This window comes from Myotis brandtii, unplaced genomic scaffold (assembly GCF_000412655.1).
Source record: "Myotis brandtii unplaced genomic scaffold, ASM41265v1 scaffold825, whole genome shotgun sequence".
In the NCBI taxonomy this organism is placed as follows: domain Eukaryota; kingdom Metazoa; phylum Chordata; class Mammalia; order Chiroptera; family Vespertilionidae; genus Myotis; species Myotis brandtii.
The window spans coordinates 2,375,462-2,392,566 of record NW_005371349.1 but is presented as its reverse complement, the minus strand read 5'-3'; the positions used below and the strand labels follow the sequence as shown (position 1 = coordinate 2,392,566).

General features: G+C 59.4%; 1 protein-coding gene across 11 annotated transcripts in view; it reads left to right on the top strand.

The window, feature by feature from the left end:
• LLGL2 (lethal giant larvae homolog 2 (Drosophila)) overlaps positions 1 to 17,105 on the top strand; it is a 40,814-nt gene that overhangs the window by 18,921 nt on the left and 4,788 nt on the right. For 7 of the 11 annotated variants that reach the window (XM_014531769.1, XM_014531766.1, XM_014531771.1 and 4 more), the window contains exons 1-14: positions 1,608 to 1,701; positions 9,224 to 9,321; positions 10,484 to 10,565; positions 10,803 to 10,918; positions 11,329 to 11,487; positions 13,100 to 13,262; positions 13,430 to 13,562; positions 13,895 to 13,949; positions 14,508 to 14,662; positions 15,877 to 16,094; positions 16,174 to 16,241; positions 16,344 to 16,497; positions 16,584 to 16,688; positions 16,879 to 17,105. In XM_014531769.1, coding sequence (XP_014387255.1) covers positions 1,627 to 1,701; positions 9,224 to 9,321; positions 10,484 to 10,565; positions 10,803 to 10,918; positions 11,329 to 11,487; positions 13,100 to 13,262; positions 13,430 to 13,562; positions 13,895 to 13,949; positions 14,508 to 14,662; positions 15,877 to 16,094; positions 16,174 to 16,241; positions 16,344 to 16,497; positions 16,584 to 16,688; positions 16,879 to 17,105 — 1,808 coding nt within the window. In that variant the 5' untranslated portion in view covers positions 1,608 to 1,626. Of the gene's footprint in view, positions 1 to 1,602; positions 1,702 to 9,223; positions 9,322 to 10,483; positions 10,566 to 10,802; positions 10,919 to 11,328; positions 11,488 to 13,099; positions 13,263 to 13,429; positions 13,563 to 13,894; positions 13,950 to 14,507; positions 14,663 to 15,876; positions 16,095 to 16,173; positions 16,242 to 16,343; positions 16,498 to 16,583; positions 16,689 to 16,878 lie in introns of those variants that run through there. The other 4 variants (XM_014531773.1, XM_014531774.1, XM_014531772.1 and 1 more) reach the window with 4 other exon arrangements.

Sequence of the window (17,105 nt, the reverse complement as noted above, 5' to 3'; positions counted from 1 at the left end):
CACTGCCCACTGCCGGGCCTCCCCCACAGCTGGAAATTGAGGACACAGCTCAGCTGTTTGTCCGGAGGCTGAAGCTGCAGGCCTCGGGGTGGAGTCTGCTCACTCCCAGTTTCAGGAGCCTCAACTTTCCCGGGTTTGTTCCCTGAATCTCCTTCAGGGCCTTGGGTCAGGTGGGCACCTGGGAGTTTCCCGACTACCTGCTGCTCCAAAGGGAAGCGGGGCTCCCCACTCTGCTGTGTCTCCCCCAAAATGTGAAGGCACAAACCTCTCATATCCACCCCTCCCCCTCTCGCAAGTGGTGGCCTTTGTGATGTCCCCAGAAAGTGACGGTGCTCTGAGGGCTGGTGTCTGCCTTTTCCCAGTTGGGGTGGCACTTGGAATGCCCCGGATGTGTGTGTCTACCCAGTGGGGTGACCTCTCCCAGCATGGTCAGGCCTCAGAGGGAGCCCTGAGTCTGACCACACAGGGTCCTTTCATATGCAAAGTTGATTGATTTTTTTGGTCACTTCCCAAGAAGCCAGAAACTTCGGGGATAGCATCCTTCAGGTCTCGGCTTAGACACTTTCTTCTATAGGACACCACGCACCCCAGAGCGAGCTCCTGGCCCTGCTTCCTTCCCTTTATGGTCTCCGGGGTGGGCCTGGGCTCCTGCGTTTCCAAGTACAGGCCTTGGTGTCCTGTGGTCAGTGGGTGGCCGCTACTGGAAGCCGGAAGCTGGAGCACAGATGATCCCCCTCCCCCCCAGGATGATCCAGAAATAGTTTCCCCTGTATCGGGAAGGCATTCTCCAGTGGGCGGACAGCGTCCAGGGCTGGTTTCTTATTGGGAGTAGGTTTCTGATTAGCTTCACTTGGGCCTGTGGGAAAGGGGGCCTTTCTGAGCGCACCCCGTCAGGTCGGGAAGCCTGGGGCCAGGGCTGTAACTACGGAGACCCCAGCAGACTCGTGGGACAGACCTAGCTCCATCGTGGGTCCCAGGCGTGTGGTGGGAGGGGCCAGCACCCCTGACTGCATGCTCTGCGCGCTCCCCCACCCAGGTTCCCAGCGGCAGTGGCCTGAGCCCAGCGTGGCCGAGGCCTTCCCTGAAGTTAGAAGGCAGAGCAGCCCAGGCCCAGGTGTGCTGGCTACGGGAGAGGTTGCTGCCCGGCCCTTCCCTGCCCCCACCTGGTGTGGGAGCCCAGCTGGTCAGCCTTTGCATTCCCACCTCCTAGCCGCTGGGGAGAGAGGCTTATGAAGTTTCCCTTTCTGTTTAGCTGGAGTTTTATGGTTTTTCAGAAATCAGGTTAACAATTAAGCTAATTAACCTCTGGGTCTCCTGTTCCTATGAAGCCTGGGTAAATGGCTTCCTCCCCCAGCTTCTGGGCTGGGTTTACAAGGCCACAGGTGGCCAGGAGCAGAGTTAGAACATTAACCAGTCCTGGGCCCTGGGTATGGAGTGCCGGTTCCCAGGGGAACCACACGGCACAGATGGAGCGTGGGGAAGCCGAGGACGGCGGAGCTGACCTGGCCCAGGGGCGGCCACCTGCTGGGCTGGGCCTGGCAGGCCGGCTCTGGGCCTGGGCTGCGTGTTTGCCTCACCCTGGCGCTCACCAGCTTCTCTTTCTCCAGGGGCTACACGCCAAGCAAGATGAGGCGGTTCCTGCGGTCGGGACATGACCCTGCTCGGGAGAGGCTCAAGCGGGACCTCTTCCAGTTCAACAAGGTAAGGGAGCGGGAACGAGGGGACACAGCAGGTGCTCAGGTGAGCACCACGTTATCAGCCTCCCACAGGCTGGGGCGGGGGCGCTCAGTTGCCTTTACTTGATGAAGGTCCTTACTGGGCACTGCCCGCAATGCCTCAGGGGACTCTGACTTTGGAAATGGGGTTTGATTAGAGGGCTTTCCCTGGGAAGGGCAGTGGGATGCCCAGGAGTTGGGACTCTGCAGATCACCCTGCCTCTTCCAGCCTCGGTTTCCCCACCTGTGGAATGGGGATAAAATAATCCGCCCTGTCTACCTCCTCAGGGTTGTTGAGGAGGCTTAGGGACAGGAAAGATGAAAGCATATCGAAGCCTGCCAGGTGTGATAATGTTCCTGTGACCCAGGTCCCCTGGGGGAGTGGCTACAGGCCATGGCTGTTCCCACCCTCCTCCGATTGCCTCCAGAGGCAAACACAACTTTCTGTAGGTGGAACACGTGATTCCTGGCAGGCTCCAGGCCTGGGTGAGTGGGGAGAGGCACTGGGGAACTTGCCAGGGTTGGCATTTGACTACCCCAACCCCACACCTGCTCCAAGGCCCCCAAAGCTGGAGTGACATGTCACCTGAGATCACAGGGAGGGTCCCAGAAACTCCTCAGGGCTCCCTCAAGGGGACAGGTGCCCGAGAAGGCCGGAGCTGTAAACCGGAGGAGCACAGCTGTGGTTTACTGGCTCTGGGGCCACCTAGCAATCTGCAGCTGTTTCTGGGTAATTAGCCCCTCACCTCTGCCTTGAGCTAGGCCAGCGGTTCTCAACCTGTGGGTCGAGACCCCTTTGGCGGTCGAACGACCTTTTCACAGGGGTCACCTAAGACCATCCTGCATATCAGATATTTACATTACGATTCATAACAGTAGCAACATTACAGTTATGAAGTAGCAACAAAAATAATTTTATGGTTGGGTCACAACATGAGGAACTGTATTTAAAGGCCAGAAGGTTGAGAACCACTGATCTAGGCCCTGGGCCTCCATGCCTAGGCTTCCTCTGCCCCAGAGGGTGGACTGCAGCAAGAGGCGGACTGGGGACCCCTCGAGGAGGTGGTGATGGACAGGGGTCCCAATCTGGCTTCACCACGTAAAGCCGGGTGACCCTGTGCGGAGGGTCAGCACAGGCTTGTTACAGGGACATGTGGGATTAGATCGGTTAAGTGCTCGACACAGTAGTCGAGGAACTTGAGCTGCTCTTTTCAAAGGCAGCCTCCCAGGGCCAGAGAGCTCCCAGGGCTTCGAGGTGGGTGGTTTTCCCCTCACGCTCTGCCCTTGTCCTCGACTTCCTGGGCCTGTGGGAGGTGTGGCTGCCCTCAGCACTTGCCATGAGGCCACTGGCCTCTGAGATCTCGGCTTCCCTAAGTGAGTGCCTCCTCCCACTGGCAGAAGGAAGCTGTGGGCAGGGCTTTTGGGTCTCGGGGAAATGGGGTGCAGTGTTGGAACTGGGGGATCTCTGGGCCCTTGGGGACCTGCCATTGTTACTCCCAAGGGAGCAGCACATATTTGCTGGGTGCCTGTCTCAGAACCTCAGCACCGGCTGGAGGATCCTGGGTGACCCCTATGTGCCTCCATGCCCTTGGCAACGCCAGGATTTCACACCCTGAAAAGGTGGCCAATTTCAGTGGAAACCGGAAAAACAGGCTCAGCAAGGAGGGATGAACCCCCGCCCCAAGTTGTGCTGTTTAGGAGGGTGGGGCTGGGGTGCGGCTAGGGTAGAGGAATCGCCCTTCCATGTCCCCCAACTGGTGGTCCCCACACCTGGCCACCCATCCCCAGGCCTGGTCAGGAAGGGGGAGGGGAGGCTCCTGGAATTCCTTCCTCCTTCCATTCACTTGCAAGAATTGAGCACCTACTGTGTATACAGCCCAGGCCTGGGGCTCTGGGAATCTCAGATAAGACCTTTGCCTTCCTGGTGGGAGGGAGGGGGCTGATAGTCTGAAATTCCACGGGTTGGGAGCAGAGAGGAAGAAGGGGAGAGTCTGGGTGTGGGGATTCCTCTCATCCAGGCCCTGGGTGAATGGTGGCGCCTGGAGGGTTGGGATTGGAGGGTGAGGCCACATCCTGGAAGATTTGGGAACCTACATGGTTCCACCCATACTAGTCCCTCCCCAGGCTTCCCCCAGGCTGTTGAGTTGCGGACCAGGAAGGCTAGGACCTGGGAATCTGGTCCTGACACAGCAGAGCCCTGGGTATAGAATGCTCTGAAGGTGCCTGGCACACAGGTGCCATACCAGGGCTTTCACATTGTGGGGGGCGCTGGCTGGGAATGAGGACCCCCAGTGTGGTTGGTAACTTCACCCCTTGAACCTCTGTTTGTCCGCCTGTGAAGTGGTGGTCTGTGGTGTGTGCTGGGTCCTCAGGCTGTTGGGAAGACGGATGAGTCAGCTGGCAGGATTGATTGAGGGGACCCAGGGACCCCATGGGCACCTCAGTAGAGAGGAAGTGACTCCGAGCGGACATAAGCTCGTGTCAGAGTAAAACCCCTTCCTCGAAAATCCCTCCTGGCCTTTGTTTCCCCTGGTGGAACGACCGGCCATTTGATGAGGGTGCCTGGGCCCTTCCTGCCGGCCCCCTCCTCCACTCCGGGGCCCTGAACAAACACTGTGTGCCTGCCTGCTGCCCCGTCCAGGGCCAGGTGGTTTTGTCTTGGCTTTTTCATGGCTGGGCCCCTGGTGTCAGGTGACAGCCACACCGGGCAGGCCAGGTTGCTGTCACCACCAGGAATCTGAGCTGACCACACCCCGGTCTGGGGCAGTGCCACCCAGCCAACCTGGTGTGCCCCCTGTGGCCCTGGCAGCCCTCCTTCCCATCACCCCACGCTCTGGGGCCTCCTCAGCCCTCAATCTTGGACAGGCCCCCCCTTGCCAAGGGCAGGATGAAGGACCCCCCCGCTCTCTGACCAGCAGCCTTGCCATCTCCCTTCCCCCCCCCCTGCTCTCTGACCAGCAGCCTTGCCATCTCCCTCCCGGGAGCCTGGAATGGGTCCTGGAGCCAGCGGGAGACAGACGGGCCTTCTCTCCCACACTGGGCTAGTGTTGCAGTTTGGCGGCTCCTGCAAATCTCTCCTTTCCCAACTCTCTGTCAAAGGAGTTCATTGTTCTCTCCTCCCTTGGCAGAGGTCACCTGAGCCAGGAGCAGGGTGGGGGCAGGGCCAGGTGGGCTGGATGCTGAGCTCAGGAGGTAGGGGAGGTTGGCTGCCAGGCGTTGGTCATCCTTCCAGCTTGAATCTGAGCTGGAGAAGCTGGGGTCTGGGGCTTTGAGGGCCACCCTGGGATCCGTGCCTGCTGTCCCACCCCAACCTCTGTCCTGGGTGGAGGCTCTGTGCCTTGGAAGTCGCACAGCAGGCCATCTCCCCTCCCTGCTCCGGGGACCTGGAGGGAAGGTGCTGCCCGTGGGGAACTTGCATGTCCAGTAGGGAGCTGAGTCTAAAAGGCTGTTGGGAGTGTCAGGGAGGAGCCATCAAGGAGTGGGCAGAGCACCTGAGCTTGAGGGGACAGCTGGACACTGGCCAGAGGTGCCTTCACCCTTCCTGCTTCCCACGCTGCTCCCGCCCCCGGTTTCCCGCTCCTCCCTGTCACCTCCATTAACTGACCTCGATCCTCTCCCCAAATCCAAGTCCCTTCCTTCCCAATTCCTAACACAACCACCCCCCCTTCTCATACCTGCCCTGGGGGCCCTACACCTCCTTGCCTAGCCCAGGTCCCTGCAGCAGGACTAGCTTTGCTCATTCGGGGGTTTGGGGGCCTTATTCGAATGTTGAATTGGTACTGCCGCCACCCCTCCCCTCCCTGGGACCTGGGGAATCCCCTGTCACCACACTATTCTCATTTGAACCCACTTTCTTGGCCCCTGGCCAAGTAGGGTCATTGTGAAATTTTTCTTATTTGTGTTGTTGTTTTTTAAATATATTTTTATTTATTTCAGAGAGGAATGGAGAGAGAGATAGAAGCATCAATGATAAGGGAGAATCGTTGATCAGCTGCCTCCTGCACGCCCCACACTGGGGATCGAGCCCACAACCCGGGCATATGCCCTAATGGGGAATTGAACCTGTGACCTCCTGGTTCATAGGTTGACGCTCAACCACTGAGCCACACCGGCCCCTTATTTGTTCTTAAGGGAGCCTTGTCCCTCCAGAGTTGTCAACTTAGAGAAGACACCCTGAGGGGTACAGGGAACAAGGAGAACCTGGGAAGGAAGTTGGCTTTAGCGGCAGGGCCTGTGTGCTCTGTGGGGTGAGCTGAGCCTTCCAACCGCCTCAGGTGGTCTTAAGGTTCATCTTAAGGTTCATTGTGTTCGAGCCAAGGACAACGCTGGTGTCGTCCCACTTATCAGATGTGAAATGAGGCTCAGAGGCCGAGTGGCTGCCCAAGTCCACACGCCTTCTAAGTGGCAGAGGGGGGTTCAGAGCTCAGTGGGCCCGACTCAGTCCCTGTCTGTCTAGGTCAGCTTATGGGAAAGCGGGGAGGGAGGGGCAGCACAGTGACCCCAGGGCCCTGGGGGACATGAGGAATCAATAGGAGTGATTGAGTGGTGGGCCCGACATTTGTGTCCCTCTGGGTTAGGCTGCTCCGCAGTAGGAGGGGTCGGGAGATGCTAGGAGAACTGCCTGCCAGGGAGTCAGCCCTGTGTTCTCAGGCCTGCGAGCCTGACCCAAAGCTGCAGGCTGTCTTCTCCTGGCGGGACTTGCCTGCCCGCGGCCTGAGGCAGCCTCCTGTAGGGCAGCTCAAGTCCCAAGAGGAAAACAGTAAGAGCCACATATGTGATTTGAAATATTCTAGAAGGCCTATCACAAAATTCTTTTAACAAGTGAAATTCATTCTGATGAAAATTCTGTTTAACCCACTATATTCAAAATACTGTTTCAATATAAATTAATGAGACTTTTTAAAAAGTCTTTGAAATCCCAAGTGTGTTTTACCCTCACAGCACATCTCAGTTTGGACATTAAATTTTCTTTGGAAATATGTGATCTGAGTTTAGAGCTAGAAGATTTACAGCTGAAAAAGGAGACCCAGCCCACCTAGTGTGGCTCAGTGGTTGAGCGTCGACCTATGAACCAGGAGGTCACGGTTCGATTCCCAGTCAGGGAACGTGCCCGGTTGTGGGCTCGATCCCCAGTGTGGGGCGTGCAGGAGGCAGCTGATCAATGATTCTCTCTCATCATTGATGTTTCTATCTCCCTCTCCCTTTCTCTCTGAAATCCATAAAAAAAAATAATATTTTTTAAAGAAGATCCAAAGCTTGGTCTGCCCGACTCCAGCTCCTGTTCCTTTGAAACCCAAGAACATTCCTACAAAGTTTTCCAGTAACTGAAGTGAGCGTCCATCTGAAATGCAAGTTAATTAAAATAGAATAAAATTAAAAAGTCTGCCCCTTGGTGGCACCAGCCACCTTGCAAGTGCTCAGTGTTGCCTTGCGACTGTCGCGCTGGGTCACGCCGGGCGCAGGCCTCCTACTGGCCACCAGGCTCCTGTAGGACGCTGCCCGCAGAGTCCTCAAACCCCAGCCTGCTGCTGCCGTGGTTCTGGGAGAACGCTCCCGTCCCAGGAGCGTCTTCCCGAGCTCTGGCTGCTGGCCTCCTGCGGCCCCAGCAACCTGGGCTGGCTGCGGCCTAGTGGGGGCCCCTGGGGAAGCTTGTCCCCCACACCCCTCATGTGCCCTGCCCCCCTTTTCCTGGGAAACGTTTGCATTCCAGACACTCGCTATCTCCCCACAGCTTCTCCAGGCTCTGCATTTTTGACATAGCTGAACAGGGACCTGGGCGGCCAGCGGGGCTCCTGCTGGGTCGCTACTGCCCTCCCAGCCATTTTCAGGGCAGCCTGTGTCCCTGGCAAAGAGCCAGGCCTGAGGGCGCCTCCCACACCTGGTGTCCCCAGACGTCCCCAGAATAGGCCCTTTGGGAGCTGCTCCCTGGCCTGCCCCCAGCATGGGGCCTCCGACCATGGACCACGGGCCTGGACAGCAGGCGGGCAGCATTGGGTTTGCTAAGTTATCATTCCAGCTGTCAGCAGGGCTTATCTCTCTCTGCTCCTCGGAGGCCTGACTGGATAGCCAACCGAAGCCCAGAGCAGAGCCCTGGGCCGCAGGAGAGCGGCCTCATCGGCGCGGCCCTTTCCTGCAGGGCCGTCTCCATGGTTTAAACCAGAAGAAATCACTAGACTTGGAAGCAGGTGCTGGCCTCCCTTTGCCTGCTGTCATCTAGGTCTGCAGGTTCAGGGGCCCCTGGGGTGGGAGGTGAGGGGTAGGCTTAGCTGATAAAGAAACAGCAGAAGCCTTCCTGAGATGGTTTGCCGAGTAATCTGTAGGGTTTCTATCCATCCCTTTAAAACCTGGACTCCATCCCTGGCGCCTCGGCCTGCGGGAATGCTCAGAGCTGCAGGCAAAGACGGGGGTCCAGGAGGGGTCATCGGTCAAGTGGCAATTGCAGGACCTCTAGAAACAAAGAAAACGTTTAACAACAGAGGCCTGGTGAGTTAGGGCACCTCCCACAGCGAATATTCTTCCACCATTGGGTCATTTCAGTGCTTTGACAACCTGGGCTGGCTACAGGGGGAAACAGGCTACAGGGCTACTCAGGTATAGGAGTATCAGGTGGTAGGGCCCCAATTAGGTCTCTGTGTTTTTTGTTTGAATATTTTTTATTGATTTCAGAGAGGAAGGGAGAGGAAGGGAGAGGGGGAGAGAGAGAAACATCAATGATGAGAGAGAACTATTGATCGGCTGTCTCCTGCACGCTGGGGATTGAGCCTGCAACCTGAGGATATGCCCTTGACTGGAATCGAACCCAGGACCCTTCAGTCCACAGGCTGACGCTCTATCCGCTGAGCCACACCGGCTAGGGCAGGTCTCTGTGTTTTAAGGCATGCCACACGCATACACTCACAAGCTCGAGGAAGATAGACACACACAAATGTTAGCGAGATTTACTTCCGGTTGTAGGAATACAGGTTATTTTTGTTTTCTTTTTAAAACTTTACTTCAAGTTTTCTGGAATGTGGATTACTTCAGTCCTAAGACATGAGCAAGAGCACGTGCCTGCACCAGCACCTGGGAGTTTCCTGTCTGGCAAGACGGAGAGCTCCGTGCTAGGAGGGCCCTGGCAGAGCAGACAGGCAGGGCTGGAGGAGCCTGGACAGTGCAGGGCTGGGAAGGGCCACCGTGGCTTCCTTCGGACCCCAGTGCCAGGCCCCCAAAGCTTCCTGCACCCCCCGTAGGAGGGCTGGGGGTTGCCCACAGTACACCTGGTGGAGGAACTGAGAGTTCCTGGAGACCAAGTGGCCAGTGTGTGTCAGGAAAAATGAGTTCCCAGGGATGGGTGGTCAGGTGGCCCAGGACAGGGTCAGACATGGGCTGGGGGAAGGGGGCGGGGGATGGTCCGCACATGGGTGTCTGGGTGGGAGCCTGAATGGGACTCGGTGCCGCCTTCCTGCTGGGGTGGCTCTGTGCTGCGGCTTCTTGGGCGTGTCTGTAGGCCCGTGTGGCTGTCATTGCAGACGGTGGAACATGGCTTTCCGCACCAGCCCAGCGCCCTCGGCTACAGCCCCTCTCTGCGCATCCTGGCCATCGGCACCCGCTCCGGAGCCGTCAAGCTGTATCCTTTCGGTGCTCCCAGCTCCCGCCCTGGGAAGGCCGGGAAGGGGCGAGGACTTGGCATTGGTGAGGTGCAGCAAGGACCCCCGCCCTCCAGGAAAGAAACAAAGCAAGTTGGGGATGGTCTTTCTCACTCAGGGGCGTCCCACATAGCCTCTCGGGGTCAGCCCTGAGTGCAGTCCATGGAGGCTTTTTTTTTTGTGGGCCAAGAAGCCTTTCCCAGTGGGAGTCAGGGGACTGGCCCGGGCACTTTGCAAACCAGAGAGCAGTGCCGGGCTAGGCTAGGGGAGCTGTGCCGGGGAGCCGCTCTTCCAGGTTCTCCTCCCCGCACACGCCCCGCACGTGCGCACGCACCAGAGAGAGTAAAGCGGACTCCCGGTTGGCAGGGACGGCCCCCCCTGGCCGAGGCTGGATAGTGTCCGGTTGGCCGTCTTTGTCTGAAGCATTAGCTCTGGGCCCTTTCGGAGGCAGCCCGTGGGTCCAGGACAGGTCACTGCTCGGCCAGGCCGGCTGGGCTACACACCTTGGCGCACTCCTGCCCCATCTAACCTGAGCCCAGGGTGAGCCCCCGGGGTGAGCCGGCACCCTCTCTGCCGCAGCAGAGGCGGGAAGGCTGGGGGCCTGCAGCCACGGGGCTGGGCTGGGGGTGGTGTAAACACTGCAGGGCAGGGGCCCAGTCCCACTGCTGGCTCAGCCCTCCCTCAGCTGGTTAATCATTGCCAGGCCATGGCCATATCCTGGTGACCAATCCCCTTGCCCAGACTCCTGGTCACAGCTCTTGGGGGCTGGGCCCGCAGGGGTGCCCGCGGCTTCTCACAGGTGCCACCAAGCGGCAGCTGAGGGGTCTGTTGCAGCTCAGGTTGCAGGGTAGGGGTGGGGTGGGAGGTGGCGCCGAGCAGCCTAACAGTTGCCAAGGGGTCACCCTTACACAGTCATCCCCACCTGCCTGGCTGGGAAAGCTCTCCCTGGTTGGCTCTTCCCACCCTCAGGGGTCAGGTCACTGGCCAACGCCCTCCTCCCCACCCCAGGCCCCAGTCCTGCTGTCTGGGGAAAGGGCGAGCCACCGTGTGTTACACGCCTTGCCATGGGGCCCAGTCCCCGCTCTCGGGCCGGTGAGGGGTGGCGTCTGCCTCTGGAGGTTTTCCTGAGCCTGCTGCTCCCAGCTACGGTGCCCCGGGGGTGGAGTTCATGGGGCTGCACAGGGAGAACAACGCCGTGGTGCACATCTACTTCCTGCCTGGCCAGGTGAGGGCCCCTCCGCGCCCTTCTTACTCTCACATCTTCCTGAAGGAGAGGCAAGCATCTGGTGGCCCTGGGTGTGGTGCTGCTGGGAGGACCTGGGACCACCACCCTTCCCCCTAAGAGTAGGGGGGCCTTTGGGTTTGGGGCTCTCTGAGACTGCCGTGGTGTGTAAAGGCCACGCGAATGCTGGCGCTCCCGGGTCAATGAGACAGCACGCTCCTGCCCCCGTCCCCTCCCTAGTGCCAGCTGGTCACCCTGCTGGACGACAACAGCCTACACCTGTGGAGCCTGAAGGTCAAAGGCGGGGTGTCCGAGCTGCAGGAAGATGAGAGTTTCACGCTGCGGGGCCCCCCAGGGTAAGGATTCGGCCCCCTTGCTCTCCCAGCCACCCTGACCCATGCACCCAGCTTCAGGGTGGGATCACCCTTTGAAGATCCTAGGAGCCCTTGGGGGTCCTAGCAGGCGTCTGAGCCCACCCGATGCCACCCGAAGGTGCTCTGGGTGGAGTGGGCGGGGCTGTGCAGGAGGCTCCCAGGGGGTCTCTGCTTCCTGGGCAGACTCTGCCATCTGCTTCCCGTCTTGGCAGAATGTAGCCAATATCTTAGTCCTGGCCTGAGACTCTGGACTCTATTAAAAAAGACCTTACAGCCTGCTTTCCTAGGAATGGCCTTCCCGTGGTGAGGAGGGCAGCCAGGGTCGGAAGCCCATTCGTGGGGGTCCCTGCCTAGACAGCGGCCAGCTCACGGGTAGCTGTTCCCCTCCGCAGGGCTGCCCCCAGCGCCACACAGATCACCGTGGTCCTGCCACACTCCTCCTCCAAGACGCTCTACCTGGGCACCGAAAGTGGCAGCGTGTTCGTGGTGCAGGTGCCAGGCTTCCGCACGCTGGAGGACCGGACCATCAGCTCGGACACCGTGCTGCAGCGGTGAGCCCGCGGACCCCGCTGTTAGGAACCTGTCCCCTGGACTTGGCATGACCCTCTCCCTTTGGTCCCGGGAATGTGTCAGGAGCTTATCATTTCTCTCCGGGAAGTCTAGGCGGACGGGAGGAGAAGCTCAGCTCCTCACCTGTCCCCCAAATTGAGAACCTCACCCCGTAGGATGTTATCATCATGGCACTAGAAGGGGTCTTGTGGGTAACTTATCACCTCACTTAATGAAAAGGAAAATGAGGCTCAACATGATGGTGTCGTGTTACCAACTCTTAGCCTCTTTGCCCTGGTGCCATGTATTTCACAACCCCTGGGGCTCCCAGTGGGGCAGACGCCACACACACCGCCCCACGCCAGCCGGGCAGCTTCTGCCCATGCTTCTGCTTTGGCGTCTGTGTAGGTTTCCATTCGCACGCAGGCTCCAGGCCAAAGGTCCTGACAGCCACAGCCCGGGGGGTGCTCCAAAGCTTTGGTGAGATCCGGTCTGGGTCAAGAGGGAGGAGACGAGGGTTGCAGCAGGAGAACGTTCTGCTGTTTTGAGGGGTCCGGGGGAGGCTAGGGTGCTGATACTCCTGCAAAGGAGCGCTCTGAGGGAGGTCCCCCGGGGGCGAGTGGCATCAACCCTGCTGCACAGCTTCCTTTTGATATTATTCTTTTTTTCTCTCTTTTTCTTTTTGATATTATTTCTTCTCTCTATTTTCCAAGATGGTGTAATTCTCACATTGCTTACTTCTAAGTTAAGGGGAAGAAACTTTTAATTATATAAGTAGTAGATCGTTGTAGAATCCTTCAAAAACTGAACCGTTACAGATAAGGGTACAGGGAGTTGACCCCCCACTCCCGTTTCTAGAGGCTGGTGCTCGCGGGGTGTGCTGTAGAGCATTGGTACATGGCATGGGCATAAGTACAGAGGGTGCCCTTGGGGGTCGTGTGCACCAGGGCAAGTACAGAGGGCTTTGGTTTGGGTGTAGAAATGCCCTCAGGTCCAGGCTGTTTCCTACTGCCCATCCTCAGAGTTGGCTCTTGGTCCCATACCTGCCACCTCATGGCCTTCTGTTGGCTGCAGCAGCTCCAGACTTCACATCAGCATTCCAGGCCCAGGGAAGGAGGTGGGGGGCGGAGGCAAGGCTCAAGGCCAGGCCAACTAATACAGAGCTTTGTTCTGTGGGTCTTAAACACTTATTTGATGAAATACCACCTCCTTACAGAAATGCACTAAATGTGAATGTGCAGTTCAGTGGATTGTAAAGTAAGCATCCCTACAGCCAGCCCCGGGCAGAGAAATAGAGCCCGCCGCCTCCCAGGAGCCTCCACGTGCCCTTCCCAGGAGGGACTCCCTCCCTCCCTCCCACCACAGCGACGTTTCTGGAAATCACTTCCCTGCCTTTCCTCATAGTTGTGCTGCCTGCGTTTACATCCTAGCAGGGCACCACTGTCCTGCTCTACGCATTGCTTCTCTGTCCCCTGGATGATGTGTGCCCGCAGCTCTCCGTGCTGCACATTCAGTGCCCGCGGCCACGTGGAGTGCCGTGTGCCACTGTGCCCTGCTCTCAGCCAGGCCCCGGGGTGCACGTCGGTGTGGGCTCACAGTGCTCCCCTCGCCCAGGTTGCCCGAGGAGGCCCGCCAGCGGCGGGTGTTTGAGATGGTGGAGGCCCTGCAGGAGCACCCTCGAGACCCCAACCAGGTCCTCATCGGCTACAGCCGGGGCCTCATCGTCATCTGGGACCTGCGGGGCAGCCGCGTGCTCTGCCATTTCCTCAGCAGCCAGGTGGGTGGTGCCTGGGCTGGTGGCAGCTGCCACGGGGCTCTCCCAGATCCCATTATCGCATACAGCCCCTGTGCCAAGGCGTGGGCGTGGGCGTGGGCGTGGGGGTATGGGTATCGGGACCATCGCCCTGACCCCAGCCTGCGCTCTCTCCCTTTCCTCCCCTGAAGCAACTGGACAGTGCCTGCTGGCAGCGGGATGGCCGCCTGATTGTCAGCTGCCATTCGGATGGCAGCTATTGCCAGTGGCCTGTGAATCCCGATACCCAGCAACTGGAGCCCTTGCGCAGCTGCGTGCCTTACGGTCAGTGCTCCGCCCACCTGGCGGGGGCCTGGCCCTGCCCTGTCACCTGGGACTGCCTTTCACTGTGCGAACCCATGTCCTCTGTTCCCAGCCGGCCTTCCTGCATTCAGGTGTAGGCACCCCCTCATAGCAGTAAAACCTGGGGCCCAGAGAGGTGACGGCTTTGTCCAAAGCCACATGGTGGGTTTCCTGGCGCCTGTGTGGCTTCCTCGGGGCAGAGCTCCTAGCAGAGGTCCATGGAGAGGGTGTGGGGTGAGGGCTCTGCTCGTGCAGACCCGCGTGCCTCTGCGGGTGGGCAGACCCGTTCCAGCTAATAATTCCTGTTCTTGTAGGTCCCTTTCCTTGCAAAGCTATAACCAAAATCTTCTGGCTGACCACCAAGCAGGGGTAGGTACCGCTCTCTGCCCTTTGCCCTTTCCAGGTTCTCCCTGGAGGGCTGGAGGGCCTCTGCGGGCGGGGGGTGGGGGGAGGGCTGTGCCTTAGGGTCCCACGTTGAGGTCTCAGACTCCAGGGAAAGAGAGAGGGCCGTTCATAGCTCATGGCCAGGTCCTGAAAAAGACATTCCCATTCTCTCCCTTCTGCACTCCCGGGAGGCGATTAAGATCGGCAGGTTTCAGACCTGTTTCTTCAAACAATCACGCGGGGAGACCCGTGCATAAGCAGGAGGGGGGCAGCTCTCTTTGGAGCAGGAGTGGCTGCAGACTCAACCCACAGCCCCCCTCGCCCCCAAGTTCCCCTGAGCTGCTGCAGTCAAGAAGAGATGAGGGTCTGGCCTTTTGACCCCCTCCTGGGGACCTGGAGTGGTCACTCACCCTGAGACGAGCCTCCCTCCCGGCCCCTGCACAGAGGCCAGTCACAGGGAGTCCACGCTGCCAGCTCAGCCAGTGGCTGTCTGCTGTTGTGTCGAGAGCCCCAGCCCACCACCCTTCTCTTCTGTGCCTGCAGGTTGCCCTTCACCATCTTCCAGGGTGGCATGCCTCGGGCCAGCTACGGGGACCGCCACTGCATCTCCGTGGTGCACAATGGCCAGCAGACAGCCTTCGACTTCACGTCCCGGGTCATCGACTTCACTGTGCTCTCCGAGGTGGACCCAGCGGCGGGTAGGCGAGCTGAGGGAGTGGTGTGGGGAAAGCTGGCCTCTGGGAGGTGTAGGCAGACCGTCCTGTCTGTAAAAGGAAGGGCCTGCACAGAGGTTCCCAAACCAGCCACCCCCTGGGGCCACTGAGGCAGCAGCCACAGTCCCTCTCTCCCTGTCTCTGCCAGTCTGGTGGCTCCCTGCTTGCTGGCCACACCTCCTGCCCACTCCACGCTCTCTTTGCCCTTCCCTGGCTCAAATGGGGTTTTGGTCCAAAGAGGGCAGCTCTGTACTATTGGGTTTAATACCCACCCAGCTGAGAAAAGGGCCCTGGTGTGGAATGGGGAAGACCTCATGGGCTGGGGCCAGCTCTGAGCCGGCCTCCTGGAGCTCAACCAGGACAGCGAAGCCCTGAGTCAGCCTCATACACTGGGTGACAGGCAAGCCCAGAAAGGGCTGCTGTCGAAACCTGGAGAGGAGGCCTGGCGGGAGATGTCCAGGAGGCGGGCCTTCTCGCCACCTGACGGACATGACAAGGCCTGAGGCCGCCAGGGGAGGGAGTGGGGGACTCCTCGCACCGGCCACAGGTGCTGGGGCAGCCTCCAGTTGTTTGTCAGTCCTTTTGGATTTTCTGCATAAACGGTCCTGTCATCCGTGAACCAAGGCAGTTTGATTTCTTCCATCCCAGTCTGCACACCTTGTGCTTCCTGTTCGCATCTTCCTGCCTTAGCTGGTACTTGAAAAGGCGCCTTGTTCCCGCGCTTAGTGGAAAGCTTCGAGTGTCTCCCCGTGAAGATGTTAGCTGCAGCTTTTCACAGGTGTGCTTTGTCCAGTGGAGGAAGTGCCCCTCTAGTCCTAGTTCACTGAGAGTGTTTGTCATAAATGAATGGGTCTGGGTTTTAGCCAAGGCTTTTTCTGGATGTGATCATGGGCTTTTCTTCGTTGGCCTGTTGATGTGTTGGTTTTCAAAGGTTGAAGCAGCCTTGCACACCTGCGATAAATCCCACTTGGTCGTGGCGTATGTTTCCTTTTATACATGGTTAGATTTCAAGCTTGTGTTTGAATGCAGATTCCCTGGCTCCAACCCTTAAAGCGTCAGATTCCGCAGGGCCAGGCTGGGCAAACCTGTTTAAAAAGTTTGAGGACCCCTGCCTTAAAGCATCAGATTCCACAGGGCCAGGCTGGGCAACCTGCTTCCTACTGGCTCCTGCAGCCCCTGACCCTTGGCCTGTCCCCCAGCCTTTGATGACCCCTACGCCCTGGTGGTGCTGGCCGAGGAGGAGCTGGTGGTGTTGGACCTGCGGGCGGACGGCTGGCCGCCGGTGCAGCCCCCCTACCTGGCCTCCCTGCACTGCTCCGCCATCACCTGCTCCCATCACGTCTCCAACATCCCCCTGAAGCTGTGGGAGAGGATCATCGCAGCCGGCAGCTGGCAGAACACACACTTCTCCACCATGGTAGGTCCAGCACCCGCCCTGGCCCCAGCCCCACCTGGGAGCCAAGCTCCCGCACGCACTTCTCGGTCTCACCCTCTAGGAATGGCCTATTGACGGTGGCATCAGCCTGGCCCCAACCCCACCCCAGAGAGACCTGCTGCTCACGGGGTAGGTGATTTATGCTGCTCTTCTCCTGCATAGGAGGATGTACAGGGTGGGAGCGGTCCCTGGCACCCTCGCCCGGCATCCTTCTCACGGCTCTGCCTACAGGCACGAGGACGGCACCGTGCGGTTCTGGGACGCCTCGGGCGTCTGCTTGCGGCTGCTCTACAAACTTAGCACGGTCCCTGTGTTCCTCACCGACACGGACCCCAGTGAGCACCTCAATGCCCAGGGTGAGGACGAGTGGCCCCCGCTCCGCAAGGTGAGGCCAGGAGCCTGGGCACCGGGAGGGCGGGGACAGGCTGGGTCCAGTGCTCATGGCCAACTGTGGGCCTCCTCTCCCGTTAGGTGGGCTCCTTCGATCCCTACAGTGACGACCCCCGCCTGGGCATCCAGAAGATCTTCCTCTGCAAATACAGCGGCTACCTGGCGGTGGCAGGCACAGCAGGGCAGGTAGCAGGCGGGGATGGGGAGGGGAGCAGGGGGAGGAGTGATCAGGTGACTCTGGGTAACGTCCAGGCCCATGAGCTTCCTTCTCAGGATGAGGGCACAGCAGGACAGGAACCAGCCCCCACCCCACCCCCACCCCGAGGTGCTGTCCCTGGGTGCTGGGGTTGGCTCAGCCCTCTGCCATCCCATCCAGGTGCTGGTGCTGGAGCTGAACGACGAGGAGGCAGAGCACGTGGTGGAGCAGGTGGAGGCTGACCTGCTGCAGGACCAGGAGGGCTACCGCTGGAAGGGGCACGAGCGCCTGTGTGCCCGCCCGGGACCTGTGCGCTTCGAGCCCGGCTTCCAGCCCTTCGTGCTGGTGCAGTGCCAGCCCCCGGCTGTGGTCACGTCCTTGGCTCTGCACTCGGAGTGGCGGCTCGT